Source organism: Chlorocebus sabaeus, chromosome 20 (assembly GCF_047675955.1).
Source record: "Chlorocebus sabaeus isolate Y175 chromosome 20, mChlSab1.0.hap1, whole genome shotgun sequence".
In the NCBI taxonomy this organism is placed as follows: Eukaryota; Metazoa; Chordata; class Mammalia; order Primates; family Cercopithecidae; genus Chlorocebus; species Chlorocebus sabaeus.
The window spans coordinates 25392324-25415490 of NC_132923.1; the positions used below are offsets into that span (position 1 = coordinate 25392324).

The 23167-nt window shown below is 37.2% G+C and overlaps 1 protein-coding gene across 6 annotated transcripts in view; it reads right to left on the reverse strand.

The window, feature by feature from the left end:
• The window catches only part of CEPT1 (choline/ethanolamine phosphotransferase 1), a 40577-nt gene that overhangs the window by 17162 nt on the left and 248 nt on the right, over positions 1-23167 (reverse strand). Inside the window, exons 1-5 of one of the 6 annotated variants that reach the window (XM_037998186.2) lie at positions 22729-22820; positions 14874-15290; positions 8196-8343; positions 6436-6577; positions 861-945 (exon numbers count right to left, since the gene is read on the reverse strand). In XM_037998186.2, the coding sequence (XP_037854114.1) occupies positions 861-945; positions 6436-6577; positions 8196-8343; positions 14874-15212 (714 nt within the window). In that variant the 5' untranslated portion in view covers positions 15213-15290; positions 22729-22820. Of the gene's footprint in view, positions 1-860; positions 946-6435; positions 6578-8195; positions 8344-14873; positions 15291-22728; positions 22852-23167 lie in introns of those variants that run through there. The other 5 variants (XM_073008493.1, XM_007977605.3, XM_007977604.3 and 2 more) reach the window with 5 other exon arrangements.

Sequence of the window (23167 nt, forward strand, 5' to 3'; positions counted from 1 at the left end):
TTAAAAATTAGCCAGGTGTGATGGTGCAGAAAGGTGAGGTGGGAGGAGCACTTCTGTCCAGGAGTTTCAAGGCTGCAGTGAGCTATGACTGTGCCACTGCACTCCTGCCTGGGTGACAGAATGATACTCTATCTCAATTAAAAAAAAAAAAAGAGGAAAAAGATATATTACTTTTAGCAGTACACTAGAGACATATGTATTTACTGAAAAGAAAAAAAAAAAAGGAAAGTATTCAAAGAATGACTATAGTAACATGAAAAGCTAAGGATATTTAGTTTCAAAAGCACAACTAAGAGTGAAAAACATTAAGCAAAACAAACAGAAATCAGAATAGCTTCCAGCATAAATATTATACAACACCAAGACTGCTGCAAACACAAGCAGAAGAACTAGTATTAGACTGCTTAAAGTATATGCTAAAGAAGTTAACAGAACAAGCAGAATCTTTCCTACATTAACATAGGATCATCTCAACTTCCTCACCTAAGAAAAACTCTGCTTGCTTTATTCTGTTTTCAAAATAGAAATATAAAAAAAATTCTATTTACTGGTGGAAAGGTATTTGTTTTAAAAAACAGTACATAGAATAAAAATTTTAGGCACAATAGGCAAATGGGAGAATTGGCTTTAACATCAAATCACCAGAAATACCACTTTTAAAAAATTTTATTTAATAGGGTGGATTTTTATTGCCCTAATATTATATATTAAAATTATGTTTTCTAATAACCTGTTTGTGACATACCAACAGGAAGACTTTTGATTTTTCATGTTTTAATTATTCTGTGCATGACAAAGGTGCTGTCTTTATTGAGTTCACACCATTGTACATCAGATAGCATGAATATTCTAGCAGTTACCGTGAAGTTCCAGAACCAAGGCCCCAGGGTTCCTGTGAGAAGCTGGCATATTATAATTATGATCTGGGACTCTGTAACATCGAATCTATACATAAGGAAACAAACATTTCAAAATAACTTTACTCGGAACTTTTGCTAAAGAGCCCTACTAACACAGGTAACAAAAATAGATTTAAAAAGTAGCATTCTTCTTACAAAGACACCTAAAGATGGAATGATACAATTTATACAGTACTATACTATCCTTATACAAACATACATAGTTCTTATCCAAACCAAGATAGAAGAAAAGTTAAAAAAATTTAAACTGTAATATACTGAAAAATTGACTTTTAAGTAGGCAGCTGGAAACACTAATACTAAAAACACAGTATCAACTCTAATTACCTAGGAGTGGTGAATTACTTGCCAAATAATTACACTACGACATAAATCCTTTTAGCACCAGAACTGATCTAGACTTCCCTGTAGACAGGAATTCTTCTTAGAAGTCCCAATGTACATTTTGAAAAACCACTAATCCGTCTTATGCTCCTTCCTTGTCCCAAGCCTCACCACACTCCTACCTCTGCCATCTCAAAAAAAAATAGCATATATGTAGAAAGAGTAAGTGGGAAAGAATCTCATCAAGAGTAACTTCTATATGGACATGGTTAGAGCAAAAATCAAATTGGCCATCTCCTTATCCTATTTCCTGATAATCTCTAGTCCAGAAGTTTTCCTTTTTCCTCTTTTTCTTCCCTAATTCCATATCAGCATTATAATACTCTACTACATTGGATTAGTTTACTAGTGATAAAAATAGGTAAAACATCCAGTTCAATCACTTAAAAAGTTTGGAAACACAGATAATAACACACAAAAAAGCAGTATAGACTAAGCTTCAAATAAAAACTACTTAAATAACAATTAAGAACTGAGGAATGCTAGTGAGATAGATAGATGTCCATGATTTTTACCTGGTGATCTGAGAGGCCAGACTGCAATCTAGGTTTTACATTAATACAAATGGTTGTTTTAGGACATCATCTATGGCAACTGATAAAATTAAACGAACAGAGCTGAGGCCCAAATGAACAAATCATTGCTGAAAAAAAGCTACACAGGGAAATTGGAAACTGGAAGGAAAATCTCTGGTATTTAATAATTCATATGTTAAGTATTAGACATTTAAAGATAAATAGATTCTATGCAGGGATTAGAAAGTTTCCCAATTCTGAATCCATACAAAGTGGATTATACATTAACAAACAACAGTTCTTTATTATCAAGAGGTCTTCAAATAATTATTCTTTAAAAATTACCTAGACAAAAAGATGAACTAAATTTGTCAGACAACCCAGTGGAATACATAGCCTATTAACTTTTTTCATTTAACTATAGAAAAGAAACAATGGGAAGCTACTTACTTACATAGAAATAAACATTTGGTGACAGGGTTTTTAGCTAATGTAAATGTGAAACTTTAGAAGCATGAGCTGAAAAATGTAATAAAAGCAAAAATCAATACTCTGCCTACTCTAATTGTAAATAAGTACACTTGTAATAATATCTGTGTAGAATTAGTAGCCTCACAGACTTTATAAACAGAAAGAACCTTATAGATCATCTAATCTAAAGCTTATTTTACAAATTAGGAAACAAGGCCCATGAAAGTTATGAGCCTTGCCCAAGCTGATACATAAAAAAGATAACAGAGATTAACATTTGAGCCAACATATATTGGCCCAAGTTCAAATTATTATTTTTTGTCTTGGAAAAAATAATTGAAGAGTATTTTGCTCCTGAAATAATTTAAATGAGTTCTGCCTTTACAGCACAGATTTTTTTTTAAGACCGATGTTTTATGTAAGTATAGTTTTATTAAAGATTGATTAGGATTTCTAAGCATTTAATTTATAGAAATGATTCTCTATATATGTCTACAAGTTATATACTTAAAGATACCTAATATAGGCCAGGCACGTGGCTCACACCTAATCCCAGCACTTTGGGAGGCCGAGGTGGGCGAATCACGAGGTCAGGAGATCGAGACCGTCCTGGCTAACACGGTGAAACCCCATCTCCACTAAAAATACAAAAAATTAGCTGGGTGTGGTGACGACACGCACCTGTAGTCCCAGCTACTCAGGAGCCTGAGGCAGGAGAATTACTTGAACCCGGAGGCGGAGGTTGCAGTGAGCTGAGGTTGTGCCACTACACTCCAGCCTGGGCAACACAGTAAGACTCCGTCTCAAAAACAAAACAAAGCAAAACAAAAAAACCCCAAAAAATCCTAATATAGATAGTTGAGGCCTTAGGGGAGAAAATGTGAACTCTCCCGCTCAGTATAATCCATAAATAACTTAAAGAGTATTTTGCAAATGTTGATAAATGAGCTTCAATTCGTATTTATCTTCTACAACCCAATCCTCCCATGAAATTCTAGCCTCTAACCCCGTTTTCCTCCCCAGTCTTTCATACCCAGGCTAGTCATCTCTGTAAGATCTCTACTTGTTCAATCCAAGGGCACTGTGAGAACAGGAGTCTGAACAGACATGATAGGCACTAATATTCTCTGTGCAAGGCAGCTTTTAGCTGTGATCAGAGCAAACTGTTGGAAGACACAGCTCATAATTTCAGGGAAGATGTATCCAAAGCACATTTGCTTTCTCAAAATGCTAGACTTTAATGAGAATTATTTAGTCACAGATGAATTACAATCCCGTGACTATTTCTGTTCAAGATACTATAAGCAAACTTAATAACAATTTAAAACAGTAATATTAAAGAGGCTAAAGAACAAAAAATTCTTATCTGGTAAACATTCTATTTTATGAAGTTATTAAAAGTATAACAACCAAAATTATAAATAAAAAAGAAATTCTCATTATTCCTTTCACTTATGTATGTAAACATCAAAATAAAACAATTCAAATAAATAAACACGTTTAAAAATAAGATTCCTAAGGTACTTAAAGTTGCTTTTACTTTTCTCTAGAAAAGAGTAAGAACATGCAAGGGATTTTTAAAAATTTCTTTACTCAAACTACATTCCAGAGCTGACCTTGTTCCCTTCTTATTAAGCAAAATAAATTTTGACTTTCTCCTCCATGCATACAAACTTTGATAAGTCTTTAGGGATATCTACATGTATTCTATAGATTCTATGTATCTATATGTATATCTCTAATCTATATGCCTCCATTACATTGTTATTTTGATACATGGCTCCCTAATGTAGAGCACTTAGCCTATATTTCTTTTTTTTTTTGAGACAGGTTCTTGCTCTGTTGCCTCTTGCTCTGTTGCCCAGGCTGGATAGAGTGCAGTGGTGTAATCTCAGCTCACTGCAACCTCTGCTTCCAGGGCACAAGTGATCCTCCCACAAGCAAGCGCCACCATGCTTGGCTGATTTTTAAAAAAATTTTTTGTAGAGACCAGGTCTATACTGCTCAGGCTGGTCTTGAAATCCTGGGCTCAAGTGATCCTCTTTCCTCGGGCTCCCAGAATGCTGGAATTAAAGGCATGAGCCACTGTACCTGGCCACAGCACATTTCTATGAATATTATAGCCTGCTTTTAACTTAAAAAACAAATTTGGTGCTGCTTTAATGCAAATGTAGAATTTCTGAAAATTGGAAACAATTTCCCAAATTAAAACTAATCCCTTGTAATACTAATATTTAAGCTCATATATTAAATTCAAACTATCTAGTGTTTCCCTGCCCCCACACCCCCACCCCAGCCTTGCAAGCATTCTAGTGTCAGTGGCAGAGTTTCCTCCTATTTAATGCCTCTGCCTTTTACCCTAGAATTCCTTTGGTCCTAAATCTTTGGCTATTGTTCTATAAATCATTCCCTCTCTTTTTATTCATTATCTTCAATCTCTTCTCTAGCAGATTTCTTCTGAATGCTCAAAATTTTCTCATAAAAATACAAGACCCTCCTTCCTTTGAGCCCATATCCTCTGCTCTAACCAATGCTTCTCTCCTTCACATCACAGTCACACATTTTATAAGCAACCTTATATAATGTGTAATAAATAGTAGTCTACTTATTCGTTCCATTCACTTCTTATCTCCTACGGTCTGGCTTCTACTCCACCATTACACAGAAATTACTATGAATAGCTCACACTGCCAAATTCAATGTACACTTTTCTCTCCTCATTTTGAGTCTTGGCAGCATTTAGCAATGTTCTTTTGTGAAATGCATCCTTCTGGCTTTACATTCCAGTACGCCTCCTACTACTCTGGCTGTTCAATACATTTCATGGGCTTCTTTCTAAGCTTACTCTCTAAGTTTTCTCCTGTTCTCATTTTATTTGGATGTCTAAGATCCCTCACATATGTTTCTGGGTAGACTGTTCTCTTTAAATAGGTTCCTCTTCCTATAGTGCCTTTCTCTACTTTCATCCAGCCACCCAAGGAAGGGAACTAGGAGTCATTTCAGTCTCTGCCCTCTCATTCATTCCCTGCATCCAAATATATATTGTGTCCTATAGTTTCTACCTCTTAAGTCTCTCTCCAATTTATTCCTTGCTCTGCAATAGCACTGCCATTGTGTTCGTGCATGCTTCATCATTCTCATTAATTATGCTGATGCTTCCTCTAACGGGTCTCCTTGCTTCTGTCACAGCCTACTACAATTTACCCTCTGCCTTACTGCCAGACTGATCTAAAAGGCACTTTTGTCATTTCCCTGCTTTAGGTCCTGCAAAAGTTCCCTGCAGATTCAGGATAAAAGCTCATATTTCTCGGCAGAGCACAGAGGGACCTTGATTTTCTGGATCTTCTCCAGCCTTATCTCCTGCCACTCCCCTACAGGCAGGCATCTTATCATCCAACCATATGGAGCTGTTTACAGTTCTCTAAATACACACTTCATCACAGGATAACATCATGAGGGAAATTCAAAGACTGGAAGACAGAAAGCTGTGATATCAAATCACTACTAAAAACACTATTTACTCTTCTCCTACTTCCGTGGTTAATTTTCTTTCCTTCCTTCAGTTCCCACACCATATGGTTGATGCTGTATTATTCGAAAGGGAAAGAGAATACATTAGGGTTGACTGATAAATAAGCTTTCAAAATAGGTATTGAAAGTGAACTGTGAGATAATAACCAATGAAACACAAACTATGTGAAATCCAGATATTATAAATTCTGCCATTTTTGAAAATAGCAGAAACACTAAAAATTAAGATTGGATTAGGGCACCGCTCTCAGAAACCATCTTCTTTCTCCTGGAAATGCATTTTTATATGTCAAAATAAAAATGGAATTAAGGTAAATAATGGTGGGGAAAAAAGTGAATTTTTCTGTGGGAAAGACAACGATGAGGGGCTACTGCTTTTTGTATTGCTTTTAAAATACTGGCTGGGAGGTTCTGATATCTCCTTTTAAAAAAGTATAAAAGAGGGGCATATGTAGAGACTATTAGGAAATAGCTATAATAATGAAGCTTAAAATTTTTTTTAATTTATTAAACTAACTTAGTGATTTGATCAATTTCTAATACTCAAATACTTATAAGGCAACATTCTCCATACGTGAAAGAGAAAACAAAAATTACCATTAAGTATTACTTACATTCCAAATCGCAATGTTCCAGAAACATATGTTTGCCAGTGCGCACAATAGAACATAAATGTCCCAGCAAAACAACAAAAAAACATCCAATCAGGGTTTGTCCCCAGCTGCACTGCAATACAAGTTCCAAGAACCACAAAAACTGCAGAAGAAAGATCACAATGAAAACCAAATAATATGAATAGCAAACAACTGAGCTGGAAATGATTTTAGATGAGACAAAAACATATGTTGTAAATGCACTATCTTCTCTCAGTAATCTATTGTAACAGAAAAGTAGGCTATAATCTGTTACATAATCTCTTACCCCATAATTTCAATCTTTTTTTTTTTTTTTTAAACCAAATCACTTAGTGGAGGCAAAGTTCTTGAAGGCAACTAAAATACTTTAGCATTTCTTCGGGCACTTTCCTGACTGAGAGACACCAGTACTAACGATCAGCAAAACATTACAAGGCAGACAGCCAAAAAGAAAGAAAAACAAAGGGGCTATATAATCCCCAGATGGACCTACTTACTTGCTTCAGATTGATAACTGTCTTTTTTTTTTAAAACAGATATTGTTATGGGTGACATACATAGAAAAAGACTTCCTATAAAACTCTAGAACTCAAACTACAACGCAAAAACGACAGAAATTTAAAATAAATAATAGGAAGCCTGCCATCCTGCAGTCAGCTAGTTGTTACCTTTCAAGACAGCCAACTACCATTTATTCAACAGAAGTTTTGAGTATTTCTTGATTTGATTCTTAAAAAATTATATGAGCTTAGTTGCTTCTTCTCCTCTACTAAATAAGCTGCTGTTGGGATACAATGAAGCAATGATTTTGACATGCACCTATACCTGCAAATCTGGATTCAGGAGTTAAAACTATAAGGGGTTTTTGTTTGTTTCTTTTTAAATATTTTAAGTGCCATGCCAAACAAGAAAATAATTGAGGAACTAAATAAAATAAAAATAAAAGAGGGGAGGGATGAGTTCCTGTCAGAAAGACTAGTTGAAAAACTGTCATTTAGTTTCTAAGTGTCTTTTTTCCCTCTAAAAACATAATAAACTATTATTTTAAAAACTTGCAAAACAGTGCAAATAAAGATATGTCACTTATAATCCAAATAGAGTAACTCAGTTATTGCTAGCACCTTAGTATTTCTTTCAAAAATTGTATATGAGGTGTAAAACATGCCACATATATAAATAATTACTATAGTTAAGCAAATTAACTTATCCATCATGTCCCATAGTTATCTTTTTTCTCCGGTGGTAAAAGCACCTAAAATGTACTCTCTTAGCAAATTTCCAGTACACAATGCAATATTAACGATACTCCTAATTTGTCATAGTCTTTAAGCTTCTCATGACATAGTTATAATCCAAGTCTATTAACATAATTCTGAATGCCTATATAACATTCACTTAAATATACGAAGACCACAAATTACCCAACTAGTCTCCCACCACCGTACTCTCATTTAGTTCATAATAGTTTTGATGATGACAATTATGCCCCAAGCTTTTAAAAACAAAAGATGCCAAAACAATATTTGGGGCTAAAAATAACACGCAGAAATTAACTTAATTTCTAAATTTCCTAACACTACCAATAATAAAATATTAACTAGGTTCATAGTCTTTTGAGAAATACTAAAATTTAATACAAAATTACTTATTTTCATGCCTAAACATATATTCTAACACTGCTTATCGCATTGGTTTAATCATTGTTAATAATCCAACAACACTAAAAAAATCAACAATACCTGTTGATAGTGAATCACAACCATGATCAAAAAGTTCTCCCAGAGGAGAACTACTATTGGTTCTTCTTGCCTGTTTCCCATCAATAGCATCCAAAGACTGGTAAATGAAAAGGCCACAGGCACAAGCAATATATGCCCACAGAGGTGCCTGTGAAATAAGAAAGGCAAGAATATTCAGACACACAGTTACCATGTTTGACTAATAATATTTTTACCTGCAGATTGGAAAGCTAGTTGGAAGCTATGGGAGAGAAGATCCAAGTGCTACATAATGAAGAACTCACTGAAACAATCAGAATTGTAAAAGAATTAAATTTCCTGCATTTAGAGGTGTTCAAGCAGATGCTAGATAACAACTTACCAGGGAGATTACAGAAATCCCATAAGAGATTAGACTAGGTGTCTTCCATAAGATTCTTCTCAATGTTTAGATTAGAAGAGTCAATTACTGAATGTTTTCCAAAACTGTATTCTTCAAAATGTTTGCAGGTATTACATGAAAAATGCCATGCTAAGCTCATACGGGAAACACACTGGCTTAAACACTAAACAATGTTCAACAGATTTCTTTACTACAGGACTTCCTCCAGTCCTTAATATTGCTAATACATCCTGTGAATATTCAAGAGGGGGACATAATGTGCTGCCATTTTCCAAATTTGAGTTTGTAACATTTTTAAACATATCTCTTCAATGGGCCATAAAATAACACCAGTGCATGATATCCAGTGCATAGAGTGCTCAGAATACTATTTTTCAAATCTACAGTCACATTTTCAAGGAATAGCTTCTTTTTTCCCAAACAGAAATTGGACTGCTGGTATTGAATTAATTAATTAATTAGAGATGGAGTCTTGCTCTGTCACCCAGGCTGGAGTGTAGCGGTGCAGTCTTGGCTTATTACAACCTCCGCCTCCTGGGTTCAAGAGATTCTCCTGCCTCACCCTCCCTAGTAGCTGGATTATAGGCATGTGCCACGAGGCCCGGCTAATTTTTTATTTCATTATTTTTTTTAGTAGACGGGGTTTTGCCACGTTGGCCAGGCTGATCTCGAACTCCTGACCTCAAGTGATCCACCTGCCTCAGCCTCCCAAAGTTTTGGGATTACAGGCTGTGAGCCACTGCACCGGCCTGGTATTGAATTTAAATGTTGTATATTCAAAAAGAAGAGGTCCTATTTGTTTTTTCCTTAAGAATATAGAAGAGTATACGGTATCACTTTTCATTACTTTACCCTTCCCAGGCTATAAAATATTTTTTATAATCACAAGGTATTTTACTGTATATTGGTTATCAAGTTACACTGTGAATATTAAACACTCAGAGATGCAAATAACATTCAGTATATTCTGTACTGCAAAGGAGTTTCTGATAGCGATCTATTTAGATCTCTCTGACAGAGACCAGTTTTTAAAACGTAAGAATCTTTTCACAAACCTTTTTTGAGTTCTGTTAAGACACTGAGATTATCCAAAGGACCTAGTACATACCTCCACTAAGCCAGCGTTATAAACCCCAAAAGCAATAAATGTGGTTATGGAACCATACTTTACATGCAAGCACATTGAACTAAGCAATTAATCCTGTATGACTAAGAACTCTGTCTTCCGGACTTTGGATCTACTGCTTCTTGCTCCTAAAGGAATCCAGTAACTCTGTAGAGCTGCATTACCTTGTACAGCAACCATCAGTCACCTGTGACTATTTGAAATTAATTAATATTAAAGAAAATTAAAAATTCAGTTCCTCAGTTACACAAGGTACATTCTGAATGCTCAATAGCCATACGTGGCTATGGCTACTATGCTAGACCTCAGACATAGAACATGCCCATCACCAGAAAATTCTGCTGAATAGCTCTGCTTTAGGGGACAAGAAATCTAGGGGCTTGTTGGGGTCCAAGCTTAAGATTTTAATGGGGCAAAGTGTTGCTCAGGAACAAAGATAACTAGTATATACACAATCCTAGGAAATAGTAAAATAACAATCACATACATAAAAAGTTTTCTTGACTTTGGATTTTCCTTTCTTCCTGTGAATCTGCACAATGATACACTAATATTTATATACTTCTTCCTTGTTCACATTATTTTATACTTCTCAGAGGTATTTTAAGAAGCAAGCCTTCTAATTCAGGAATAAATATGATCCCAGTTGCCGTAAGACCCTGGGGGAGATATTGAATGAATGAAGGAACTCACGCATCAGTCAGAACTCACTATGCCCTGATAAGTGTATGGGAAAGAACTGACATAAACAAATAATCTTATCACAATGTAGCAATTAACCAACTTATAAAATCTTGCAGAGATGTTATGTGAGTCAACTCAGGTAAAAAATTCCAAGAAACATACGGTTTTACTAAACTTTTGAAACAGAAATGAAGATTTTACATACATACAAATATATCTACATGCTAGTACAAGAGTAATTTTTTTCTTGTTCTGGGAGGATACATCAAAAAAACCATTAAATGTTACCCCACTTTCAGCACTGGACAGATCATCTAAACTAAGTTTGTCCAAGTTGTGGCACGTGGGCTGCACGCAGCCAAGGAGAGCTTTGAATGCAGCCCAACATAAATCTGTAAAGTTTCTTAAAACACTGTAAGATTTTTTTTTTTTCCCCACTCATCAGCTATTGTCAGTGTTTTATGTGTGGCCCAAGATAATTCTTCTTCCAGTGTGGTTCAGGGAAGCCAAAAGATTAGACACCCCTGATTTAAACAGAAGACCAACAAAGTAACATTGAACTTACACTGCACTATAGACCAAATGAACCTAACAGACATTTACAGAACATTTCATTCCACAGCTGCAGAATACACATTCTTCTCATCAGCACATGAAATACTCTCCAGGACAAACCATGTGTGAGGCCACAAAATAGGTCTCAACAAATTTTTAAATCTTTGTGTTGGGGTCATTTCAAGTGTCTTTTGAGACTACAATGGAATAAAACTAGAAATCAAAAACAAGAGGAACTTTGCAAACTGTACAAATACATGAAAATTAACCAACATGCTCCTGAATGACCAATGAATCTATGAAGAAATTAAGAAGTAAAAATTTTTTTGAAAAAAATAAAAACCAAAGCACAAAATACCAAAACCTATGAGACACAGCAAAAGAAGTACTAAGAGGAAAGAATAAAGCAAAATAAATGCCCACATCAAAAAAGTAGAAAGATTTCAATTAAACAACATAATAATGCACCTCAAAGAACCAGAAAAGCAAGAACAAATCAAATCCAAAATTAGAAGATCAGACCGAAATGAAATAGAATATATATACATACACACATATGTGTATATGTGTGTATATATGTACATGAATATCTGGTCAGGTGTGGTGGCTCACGCCTGTAATCCCAGCATTCGGGGAGGCCAAGGCGGGTGGATTACAAGAATAAAAGATTGAGATCATTCTGGCCAACATGGTGAAAACCTGCCTCTGCTAAAAATACAAAAATTAGCTGGGTGTGGCAGTATGCGCCTGTAGTCCTGTATTCGGGAGGCTGAGGCAGGAGAATCGCTTTAACCAGGGAGGTGGAGGTTGCAGCGAACTGAGATTGAGCCACTGCACTCCAGCCTGGCAACAGAGCGAGACTCCGGTCTCAAAAAAAAAAAAAACAAAAAAACAAAAAAAAAAACACCAAGCTGTGCTCCAACTACCTTGGGCATGTTCTCAGGACCTCCTGAGGGCTGTGTCACAGGCCATGGTCACTCATATTTGGCTCAGAATAAATCTCTTCAAATATTTTACAGAGTCCGACTCTTTTTGTGGATGGTGGCAAGGTGAACACAAGTATATATGTACCAAGTTACAAGAGAAATTCCAAATTAACTTATGACACTAAAACTAAAGCTACTAGCTAATGAAGTTTAAATACTGAGTAATGAACAGATCAAGGAGAAATTTTGGCTCTCCATATAAAAAGACAGAAGTCTGTATTTCTACCTTTAGAATGTGAAAAATAAAGACTAACTTATTTTCTTATCTACTAGGAAGATTGCTTTTTCTAAGAAAAGAAACAAACTGAGCTTAAACTATTATAATAATGACCTTCCTTTCTACCAGAAAGATTGGTGTCTGAAACTCTAATACATTAAAAAAATTAGTAACATAAAAAATAAATGGAAGTTTGTAATACTATACAAGTAGACATGAAACTTAATGATCATCCACTGGCACAAGGCCCAAAAGAATCAGAGATATAACGAAAGAGAACTTCCCTGGGTGATAAAATTTATGAAATTCTCTGACTCCAACACGATGATAAAGAAAAATATAAAAGAAATAAGGACTTAGATGAATTTGTGACTGGACATATTATGTATTATTAGAGGAAATCACGAATGGGAAGGTGACTGTGGAAGAATAGATTATATACCTAATCTTTCTGATCAATGAAACAATAACCATCTACTATTTCGAACATTATATGCTAGGTACCCTGAATGTATGATCATCACACCACAAAATAAGATTTAAAGAAGCTGACTTAGAGAATTTACGTATCATACTGAAGATCACAGAGATAATAACAACTTGTCATAGAAAACAACCAAGACCTATTTCAATGCATTCTGCTTTGAGCCTAATAAGGATAGCTACCTTGTAGCTGAAGATGCATCCAGGCATCTCCACTGTAGGACATTACCTTCCTTTGCAGAGAAACAAACAGCAGCTCAGTTATACCCCGCCTTGATCCTTCCTAGCAGCAATTCTGAACCATTACAACTAGTGAAAAGAATAGTTTCCATTCTGGAAGTCTCCCTAAAGATTTAACTAATTTCTGGGTTAGTCATATATTCCAAATCACTTAAGAACAGAGGCCAAGAAAAAGTATTATATGGGAACACATTACCTGATATACTCTGGGGTGTTCAATAAATGACTATCAGTGGCCGAACTACCCTTGAACCTGCTCTCACTCCTTGATCCCTATCCTAGAACTAGTTTAGTACAGGAGGTCTTCCATTGGAATCAACCCACCTCCCTGCTGTTCTGCTATATCTCTAATGATTTGTGTGATTTGGACCAAACCCTTCCGGCAGTGGCAGTCAAATTCTCAGATAAGCCTCAAGTGAAACAATTTAAAGGATATGTGATAAAGAATCCAAGGACATATTTAAATAATGCACTGGTTTTGTACTGGTTGCTCACTGTAATCCCAGCACTTTGGGAGGCCAAGGTTGGCGGATCACCTGAGGTCAGGAGTTCCAGACCAGCCTGACTAGCAAGGTGAAACCCTGTCTCTACTACAAATAAAAAAATTAGCTAGGTGTGGTGGTGTGGGCCTGTGATCCCAGTTACTTGGGAGGCTGAGGCGGGAGAACTGCTTAAACCCCCGAGGAGGAAACTGCAGTGAGCCAACACAGCGCCACTGCACTCCAGCCTGGGTGACAGGAGGAGACCCTGTTTCAAAAAAAAAAAAAAAAAAAAAAAAAAGATGAGAAAGATGAGGAGAAACCAGATTTTACATCTATAAAATCTGTATGGACTGTATTTGTAAAAGAGGAATTAAGGGTGATGGGAAATGAAAACCTGGCAAATGACAGAAATCACATGTTCTGTGGGTAACTGTGACCCTCAATAGCCATTCACTTTAATGACTTTTAATTTAACCTATGGCAACAGACAAATTGATGAAAACAGAAAAGAATAGAGGGTTGAATGATGGTAATTTTATCTCAAAGGACAAATAATCTAGAAGATTACTTAAAAAAATTACTTCAAGCTTAAAACAAGCTAAGGAACGTTGTGGCCATTATCGTCTCATTTAGCTCAGTCACTCTGACATGTTTAGTTAGAATTACCTTCTATTGTCTTGAATTACCAGAAACTGATCAGTCTAACTAATACAGGCAGAACAAATGCTTATAATTCTCTCATCTACCTAACTAGCTTAGTTCACGTTTTGGTAAGGACATTTTAAAACCAAAGAAATAAATATCAATTATCTATTCTGAGAAAGAGTTCTAGTTTTGGTTTCAAGTAACGAGTACAGAGGGTAATAGAGGGTAACAGTAGAAGAGAGGCTTGGATCTGAGAAGGCCTGTGTGAGTCTTTGTAAGCAATAGCATGCATCATTTCTTAATAGTAGCCAGAGCAAGATATGGAATAGGAAATACATTATATTGACTTTTTCTTACACTTCCTTTGTCACAATTGTGAGAATAATAAGCCATATACCTGAAGTCCATCAGGCATACATGTTTAAAGGAAGAGAGAAAAGTAATTTAAAACTTCTCACTAGAATGGAAAAAAAACCTTTTGATAAGGCTAGTTTACAGTCATGCCATACTAAATATCACAGACTTTTCTCAGTTTTTTTTTTTTTTTTTTTTGCTAAGACTTTATTCTACCATTTAAAAGAATGAAAAACTTTTTTGTAAAAAATTGAGATTTAGTGACTTTAAAAGGAACATTTTACATGTTAATCCCTGCTAACATTAATTTAACTACTAGGATCACAGTCTACCCTTTGCTTCTGGTTTCTAATAAGCAAGTGTGTAGGTTGTACTTATAACCTTTATCATAGTGTGTGTGATATTTTAAAATAGTCAACAGATAGCTGTCAGATTACTTTATCTTTGGTTAAAATGACCCCAAGATCCCAATTACAATGTTTTTGGTATACAGCAAATACTGAGATCTGTTAAGAAACTCTTACCTGCTCTGTAGCTGTAGGGCAGTAGAAGACTAATAAAATAGTTGTACAGATGTTTATTGACAGTCCAATGATAGTGATGAGATTTGGGGCAATCCAGGAGGGAACTCTTCTAACGAGCCATTCCCAATACCCTTGCATTAAGGGCTCAAGCAGGGACCGTCCAGCACTTTGATATCTGTGTTCTTCTAGCCGCTTTAGTTGGTGCCTTGACAATGGTGGTGTTGGTAACTGAAACAATTTATTTAATACACATCCTGTAGTACTCATATGCCCGAAGCCCACTGGGGACTCCGGGTGAGAATCTCCACATCTTTTCCTTGTTGATCGATGCCCACTCATGGATCTTGTTTTTTTTTTTTTTAATATTTAAAGACAGTAATTTACCTTCTTTTGTAGGATTTTGTGGCTGGTGCTTACCTAAAAAAAATAAAAATAAAAATAAAAATAAAAAATACACTTGTCAGCCACTATTTACATCTTATGCCAATATTAACAAATAAGGAAACAAAAAAATTAAATTGTCAATAAAGTAGTAAGTATCAAACAGGACCAGAAAAGTAGGGATCTGATTTTGGTTCTAGTTCTTATTGAAAGTGTATAACCTCAACTTTAAGCAAAAAACAGTAAGAGACTTTAATAGTAGTACACTTCCTATTATCCAATAGTTTGTCTGACTTTGACGTTCATATTCTTTTTCGATCTCACACAGTTTTCAGTTGTATAATGCAACAAATGTTAGAAATCATCTCATCATTACACATATATGGAAACTGAGGTCTCAAGGCTAGCAAATCAGTATTAGTATCAGAGGAATGACTTGAATGAGTCTTAAACTAGATTTTTATTTAATAGTAATATCTAACATTTGTCGGGCATGCCCTTCATATTACAAAACTTAAGCACTTTTTATATACTAACTTCTTTAATCCTCATAACCACCCTAGAAGGCAAGGACTATTAATTATCCCCATTTTTACAGAAAAATAAACTAAGGCTCAGTGAGGCTAATTAACTTGTCCAAATCACACAGCTGGTAAGTAGTAGTCAAACAAACACAGGGTTTCTGTTTAAACTAAACCAAATAGTATTCAAACAAACACAGGGTTTCTATTTAAACTAAACCAAAACATAAAACTTCCTATTGGGAAAAACGAATATAGATGGTATTCTCGGTGGAGATAAACAACAATGAAAAAAATTAACTTTAAGACAGTATATATGTATTAGCAGAGTGTCCTGATGAACTGAGGAAGTAGAAGGAAAAAAAATAAAAGTGGATCAAGTGATGACTGCTGATAAAGGATCTTGGGTTTAATCCCTGAAGTATTTGTATTTCATTTAGAAAAGATTAGAGATAACAATTATAAGTAATCAAGTAGCATGAGGAAATACAAGAGTATTTTCAAGATGAATCAGAATGGAGAAAACAGTGAGAACAATTAAAAATTAGTAACCACAGTGATCTCAATGGTTTGAAGTGGTGAGGGCCTATAGTAGGATGGTAAAAATGAAAATATGAAAGACAGTCAAATCTGTAAGTAATTTCTATTTAAATGGAAGATTCAGCAGAAAGTACTTAAGAATTAGATATGAGAGGTGAGGAAACAAGAAAAAAAGAGTCAACTGCTAGAGATTACTGGTACTGTTGTCAAAAGGGCAAGCTGGAAAAGAAAATCAGTTTGTTATTTTTTGACTTTTAGGGTGCAGGGGGTGAAAGGGAACTAGGGATGAGGGTAGGAAGGGAATATATATATATATATATATATATATATATATATATATACATACATGTGACTTTTAAGTAGAGATGTTTTAGACAAAATCGAAAAACTGGAGTTTTGGTAAGAGTGAAAAGTTCAGGTCATCAACTTAAAAGCTAGTCTGATTAAAACCTAGGAAGTAGAAAAGTTCTCAAAGGGATTAAGCATGGAAAGAAAAAAATGAATAAAGAACCTTGTGAGAAACTTACCATAGTTGGGAGAAGGAGGAACAGAGACCATAAGATTATTTTAAAAAGAAAGAAAGAAAGAAAGAATCTTAATAGAACAAAAAGATTAGTGGCATAGGTATACTTTGATCTTCTGGTTGGAAACTATCCATAAAGCAAGATCAAAGTCCCAGAAATGGTATGGGTTTAGGACATCTCAACAATGGATCTACTATCAAAACATGCTCAGTTGTCCCTTTTAACTATTTTTGCTGTGAGAGGATCTGGTTTATTCTGCCTTTGCAGGGTGGTCCTGAGAGCGGCAGGTTCCCCCCTGTCTGGGGTGGAGGGGAGGCAGCACATAGTCCCTGGAATGCAGTGAAGCCAGGCCAAGGCCCAGAGGCAGCTGTGGTAGACTGGAGCATGGTGCTCCTGCTGCCCAGGATGGAAGGCACTGAACTGAGACCGGGCCATGGCTAGAGGACTATGAACCCAGGCCACATGTGCATTCTGGGAAGTGGGCCACAGAGTCACATGCCACAAAACATGTAATGTAGGCACTCAGCTCATGAGTAACCACATGGACAAGTAGGTACTGGCCAGGGGGACACTCACCCCACAGCCTAGTATGGACATGTGAACACAATGTTGGTGTCACATACAGACCAGAACTTTTTTCCTATAGCCCCATAAATACCAAATTCCAAAATTTCAATATTACTAATGGCCTAAGGTGAATGACCTCTGTCAATCACATATCTCAATATTTGGTTTAGAAAATAGTCGTTATAGTCAAGTTAATGCCCTTAAATAAATTTTCAAAAATCTCAAGAGACTTATCAGTGTCACAATTTAACCAACTGAGGTGCCCTGAAATAAAAATATTTAATATTTCACCTGGCAGGGTGGCTCACACCTGTAATCCTAGCACTTTGGGAGGCTGAGGCAGGCGGATCACCTGAGGTCAGGAGTTCAAGACCAGCCTGGCCAACATGGTGAAATCCCGTCTCTACTAAAAATACAAAAATTAGCCGGGTGTGGTGGCAGGCACCTGTAATCCCAGCTACTCAGGAGGCTGAGGCAGGAGAATTGCTTGACCCCGGGAGGTGGAGGTTGCAGTGAGCGGAGATCGCACCACTGCATTCCAGCCTGAGTGACAAAGTGAGACTTGTCTTAAAACAAAGAAACAAAAAAAAAACCCAAAAAATTAATATTTCAAATCAAGGAGAAAAATCAAAGCTAATTCCTTATATTTTGAGGAATTCTTTCACACAACTGTATCACAAAGTTACTGATTAAAACTGTTTTAAAGTAATGTTTATATAATATTAAATAACTGGTGACAAGATCACTTTAGATCAAATGAAAGATCAATAACCATCAATACACTTAGCTTCATAGTAGCCAAATTTTCTATAGTCAAGCAATGATAAATTTTTGTATTTGGTAAATAATAGCTCTTTCGGAATTCCACTTGAAACGGGAATTAAAAATTTAGTCAATTCCATTTGTATTTTACTGTTGCAGTATTCTATTCTCTTACTGTAAAAAAAAAAAAAAAAAGAAAAAAAAAAAGAGTGCTAGCCGGCTTTTGGCACTGAATAGCTATAAGCAACTGATCCTAATGGTTTTAAGTTTGAGCATTTGGCAGGACTAGTTGATAAACGGATCCTTTCCCTCTCAGTTTTTCCCTTCTGCGACCTAGATGGTTTTTTAACCTTCTATTTCTCTTTTATAAAAATCTACATTTTGACAAACCTTTCCAGATCTAGCCACTGTATAAATTTATACATGAAAAGAGGCAATGAGTTTTTGAAGGTTTTCTTTGCCAACATTGCAGCAACAATGTCTCTGTGAAGCTATTAACAACAACACTGCAAATATAAATTCAGATACATGTAGTCTCTGACCTGCAGGTGGCTACTTTACTTTCAACACATACATACAGATACAGAGTTTGCAGTCACTACCACAGGTTCATCTCCACTCTTCCTTCTGTCATATCTGAGATCCAGGGTCTTTGACCATGAAAACCATTACAGAAAAAAACAGGAACTTCTGAATTTATCAAATTAAAAGCAAGCATGTCTCAATGGAGCTGCATTGGGTAGGTAGGTGGCTACAATAGGAAGATCAGGACAATGTGGTGAGAAAGGAAAAACGGATGTGGGATGGGAATACACGAAGGAAGGAGAATATTAAAAAATTATTCTATGTTGGGAACGGTGGTTCATTGCCTGTAATCCCAGCACTCCGGAAGGCTGAGGCAGGTGGATCACCTGAGCTCAGGAGTTTAAGACCTGCCTGGGAAACATGGCAAAACCACTTTTATACAAAAAAATTAGCTTGGGAGGCTGGCCTGTGCCTGCAGTCCCAGCTACTTGGGAGGCTGAGTTGGGAGGATTGCTTGACCCCTGGGGGTTGAGGCTGCAGGGAGCCACGATCATGCCACTGTACTGCAGCCTGGGCAACAGCAAAATCGCGTCTCAAAAACAAACAAAAAAACCCAAAAGTTTTCCTAGCCAGCTGTAATTTTTATATGGAGTCAGGCCTATGACCAAAAGGATGAGCAGAAAATGTCCTTTTCTTACCACAGTATAAGTAACAAAAAGAAAAAAAAAAGTAAGAAATTAAAATTATTCCTGGCTAGCTCAGAAACCTAGCCACCAGTCTTAACAGCTTTTATAAGAAAATAGATTACAAGTTTCCAATGCGCTCAGCCAACATATAAATGCAGTGAATGAGGCTGACATGATCCCATCTCCTATGTCCAGTGGGAAAACAAATAAAAACTAGTAAACAAGCAAATAAAAAAATTACACACTGTGATAGGCACAATGAGGAAAACAAGTGCCAAGATAGAAAATAGCTGGGGGTACACATTTTAAATAGGGTGAAGTCTTCAAGTAGCTTTTATACCAAGCTCAGAAGAAGGAGCCAGACATTTTAGGAGAGCAGGAGGAAGAATAATCCAAGAAAATGGAACACATCCTGAAATTACAGTAAAGAGTTTGTCTTGCTCAGGTACAAGAGAGATCACCACGGATGGACAGGAGTAAACCAGATGGAAGAACGAGATAAAATGAAGTTTGGAGAATTAATGCAGAGTTGTGATTTTACTTGGATGTAATGGAAAGCAACTGATGTGCTTATAAAGAAACCTGTAACTTTAGAACACAGCCAAAATTATTTGTTCACTGAGGATATGTTTTCATATATCATAATAGCAAAAGTGAATATTTTAAACTGTATAAAATTTCCATCAGCTATAACATTGCAAGTCAGTTCATAATAATACTGTCACAGTCCTATAGCTATTGTAGCCTTTTCACTTGTAATCAGTAATTCCCCTCCTCTGTTAAAATCTGGCTCCAGTGCTCTGCTCCCTTTAAAGCACTCATCACACTTTGAACTATTTTTGTTTGTTTGTTTGTTTGTTTTTTTTTTTTGGTCTTTCTCCCACACTGTTCTGTATACTCCACAAGTGCATGGGCCAAGCCTGTCTTGTTAACATTCTTTTCCCACAAGCTCATACCATACTTAGCACTAAGTAGATAATCAATACTTATTTTAATCTAATTTAATTTAATTTTTTTGAGACAGGATCTCGCTCTGTAGCACAGGCTGGAGGCAGTATCACCATCTTGGCTCACTGCAACCTCCTCTTCCTGGGTTCAAGCAATTCTTGTGTCTCAGCCACAGAGTAGCTAGGATTACGGGCGTGTGCCACCACACCCTACTAGTAGGTAACCAGTACTTACTGAACAATTAACAAATATTACTCGTCTAGTATTTAATAAACACTTAGTTGTTCCAGACTCTGAGGAAACAAAAAGACTGAAATATACCATTCCATACATTTAAGAAGCTCAAAGGGGGGAGGGTGGGGTTTCATAAACAGCTAAGTTATGAATGCTATCAACAAACTGTTTTGTAAGTCCAGAAGAGAACTAGGAAAACACATACGGTCTGACAAAGAATTTTCTTTGTGCAAGCATAAATATTTATGTGGAAAATCCAAAAAAGGTAGAAAAGTATAATCAGAAATATTTAATTAATACGTTTACTAAAAAAGTCTATCATGCACAACGGCTGCATTTATACCAGCTGAGGATAACGGCATACTGGCTACATTATTCCTGTGTGGACTTCAGCATGGGGAACGGCTGACAAGTATCACATTGAAAAAAAAAACCCAAAAAACAAAACTCTAACTCCTGAGCAGTGCATAAGGTAAGCTCACACGATATACAACCTGTTGTGTGAAATTCCAGAATGTCCATCCCAGCCATGTCTAAGGGTGCCAAGTTTTGATCTGCACTGATTCAGCAGTATGTTTACAGTCTTTTCACAGGTAATTGGCTAAAGAAAAATACTCATGGCAACACTAGCAGAAAGGAAGGGCAAATTATAAAGAACAAGGAAAGAAAGGAGGGAAAAAAAGGAAAATAAAACTAATAGGATCACAGGATTAAGTTCAGCATTATTTAACAAGTGATACATAGAGCAAGTTTACAAAAACAAAAGCCTTTTCAGCAGACTCGGAAGCAAAAACAGGGCTGTGTAACACAATTTAGATCTAGCGTTTTGCTGAAGTGAAATCTTGCACTCCTTAAAAGAGGAAATAGCTTTCTTCCCCCTTAAAAAACACACACACACAACACAAACATCAGCAAAAGCTTGGCATTTTATAGGTTATTTTTCTAGTCTCTTAAAAAAATAGCACAGCATGACCTTCAAAAAGAACATCAGCACCTTTAGTCAGCTTAAAAAACAACTCTGCAGCCTAGAAAACAAAGAAATCGTGCAATAAAATGTAATTGGTATTAACACAAGGTAGATTTACCTAATTTATTTCTTAGAAGTGTTAGAAAGACAAGTTGTGCAGGGGGCTTTAACTAGTTTTTCTCAGCATAAAACGAATAGGCAAATAAATACTTTTAGAACCTCAATTTCGAATTTTATGTGAATGGCAATGGCTCTAATTTAGTAATGCTCTAAATGCCCTTACCAAAGTCTAACTTGTGTTATAAGTCGTTCAACTCAACAACTACGGACTGGACATATTCCTAATAGTTCGAGGAGGCAATACATCTTTATTCTTTGTCCATATACAAGACACTAACATTTGCTGAAAGACAACTATGAATTTGCCTACTATTATACTACGGATTTACTGATGAACTAAAAGACTTCAAGCAAAATTATATATTCAATACTAATGATGCAAAATGGCAAAAATGACACCAAAATGCCAAGCACTGAATTGGAGAAAACAAGTTAAACACGGCTAAACGTAAAGATCCCATTCATGCAGTGTTTCTGGGAATACTGGCAAACACCAGCAACTCTTCTGGTTATTTCTCCTTGCAAGACTACTGCTGAAATAAGCGCCGGCTAGCAGTCTCACAGCTTATCAATATACGCTGAAATTTCTAGAAAAGTTGCTGACCAGAATCGAGTCCCAGCCACAAACATCAGCACCGCATTCCTAAGGAGAGGCAAACCCGGCAGAGGATGCCACACGGTGTGTGGACTTGCCAGCATTCGGGCAGGAGGGTGTGGACCTGACAGGCAAGGTCCGTTCCGCACGGGTAGCGCTCCCAGCCCTCGGCCCGCTCAGCGCTGGCCCTCCATGGTTCTTCCCACCCCTACCTTTGGCTCCCACACAACAGTCCCCCGGCTCCCGCGCCGGCGCTCCGCCACCCCAATGTCTCCACAGAGGAGCAAGGGGTCAGTCGCCCCTCGCCTCCCCACAACCCCGCGCGCGAGGCCACCCTGTGCCAGGAAGGACGGCGTTTGCCTCGCGCGAGTCCATACACAGCTATATCCTAATGACCCGCCCCAGAGCATCCAGTCCTTTCTCCACCGGCCCCTACAACGCCCTTCAAATCCTTCACGCCCGGTGACCGCGTCCCGCAGCCTTACCCTGACCCCAACAAGCACACCCCTACAGATACCACCTCCGACTCCAGCCGACTGGATGACTGATAGGCGGCAGCACGTTCACGACACTTTCGCGATTGCCGTAAAGGGAAACAAGGTTTGAAAGAGCAGCGCCGTAAGCGCGCTCCTCGGGGCCGTGAGCGCGCCCCGGGGGCCGGCCGGTCAGATCGGGAGCGCGCCCCAAGGCCCAGCCCTGTCTCCTTCTAGCGGGCGGGCTTAGGCGCTATCGGCCGGCGCTGGTCGGTCTGGTAAGGTAAGCCGAAGTAGGGGAGAAACGACAGGCCCCAGCGCTTGGAGCCCGCTCCCTCTAGAAGGGTGCGTCAGAGGTTGGGATCTGGCAGCTTGGGGAAGTGGGCGCAGCCTGGAGCCCCCTTTCGCGGGCGCGCGAGACTCGTGCTGGCTCTCATTGCCTCCGGGGGCT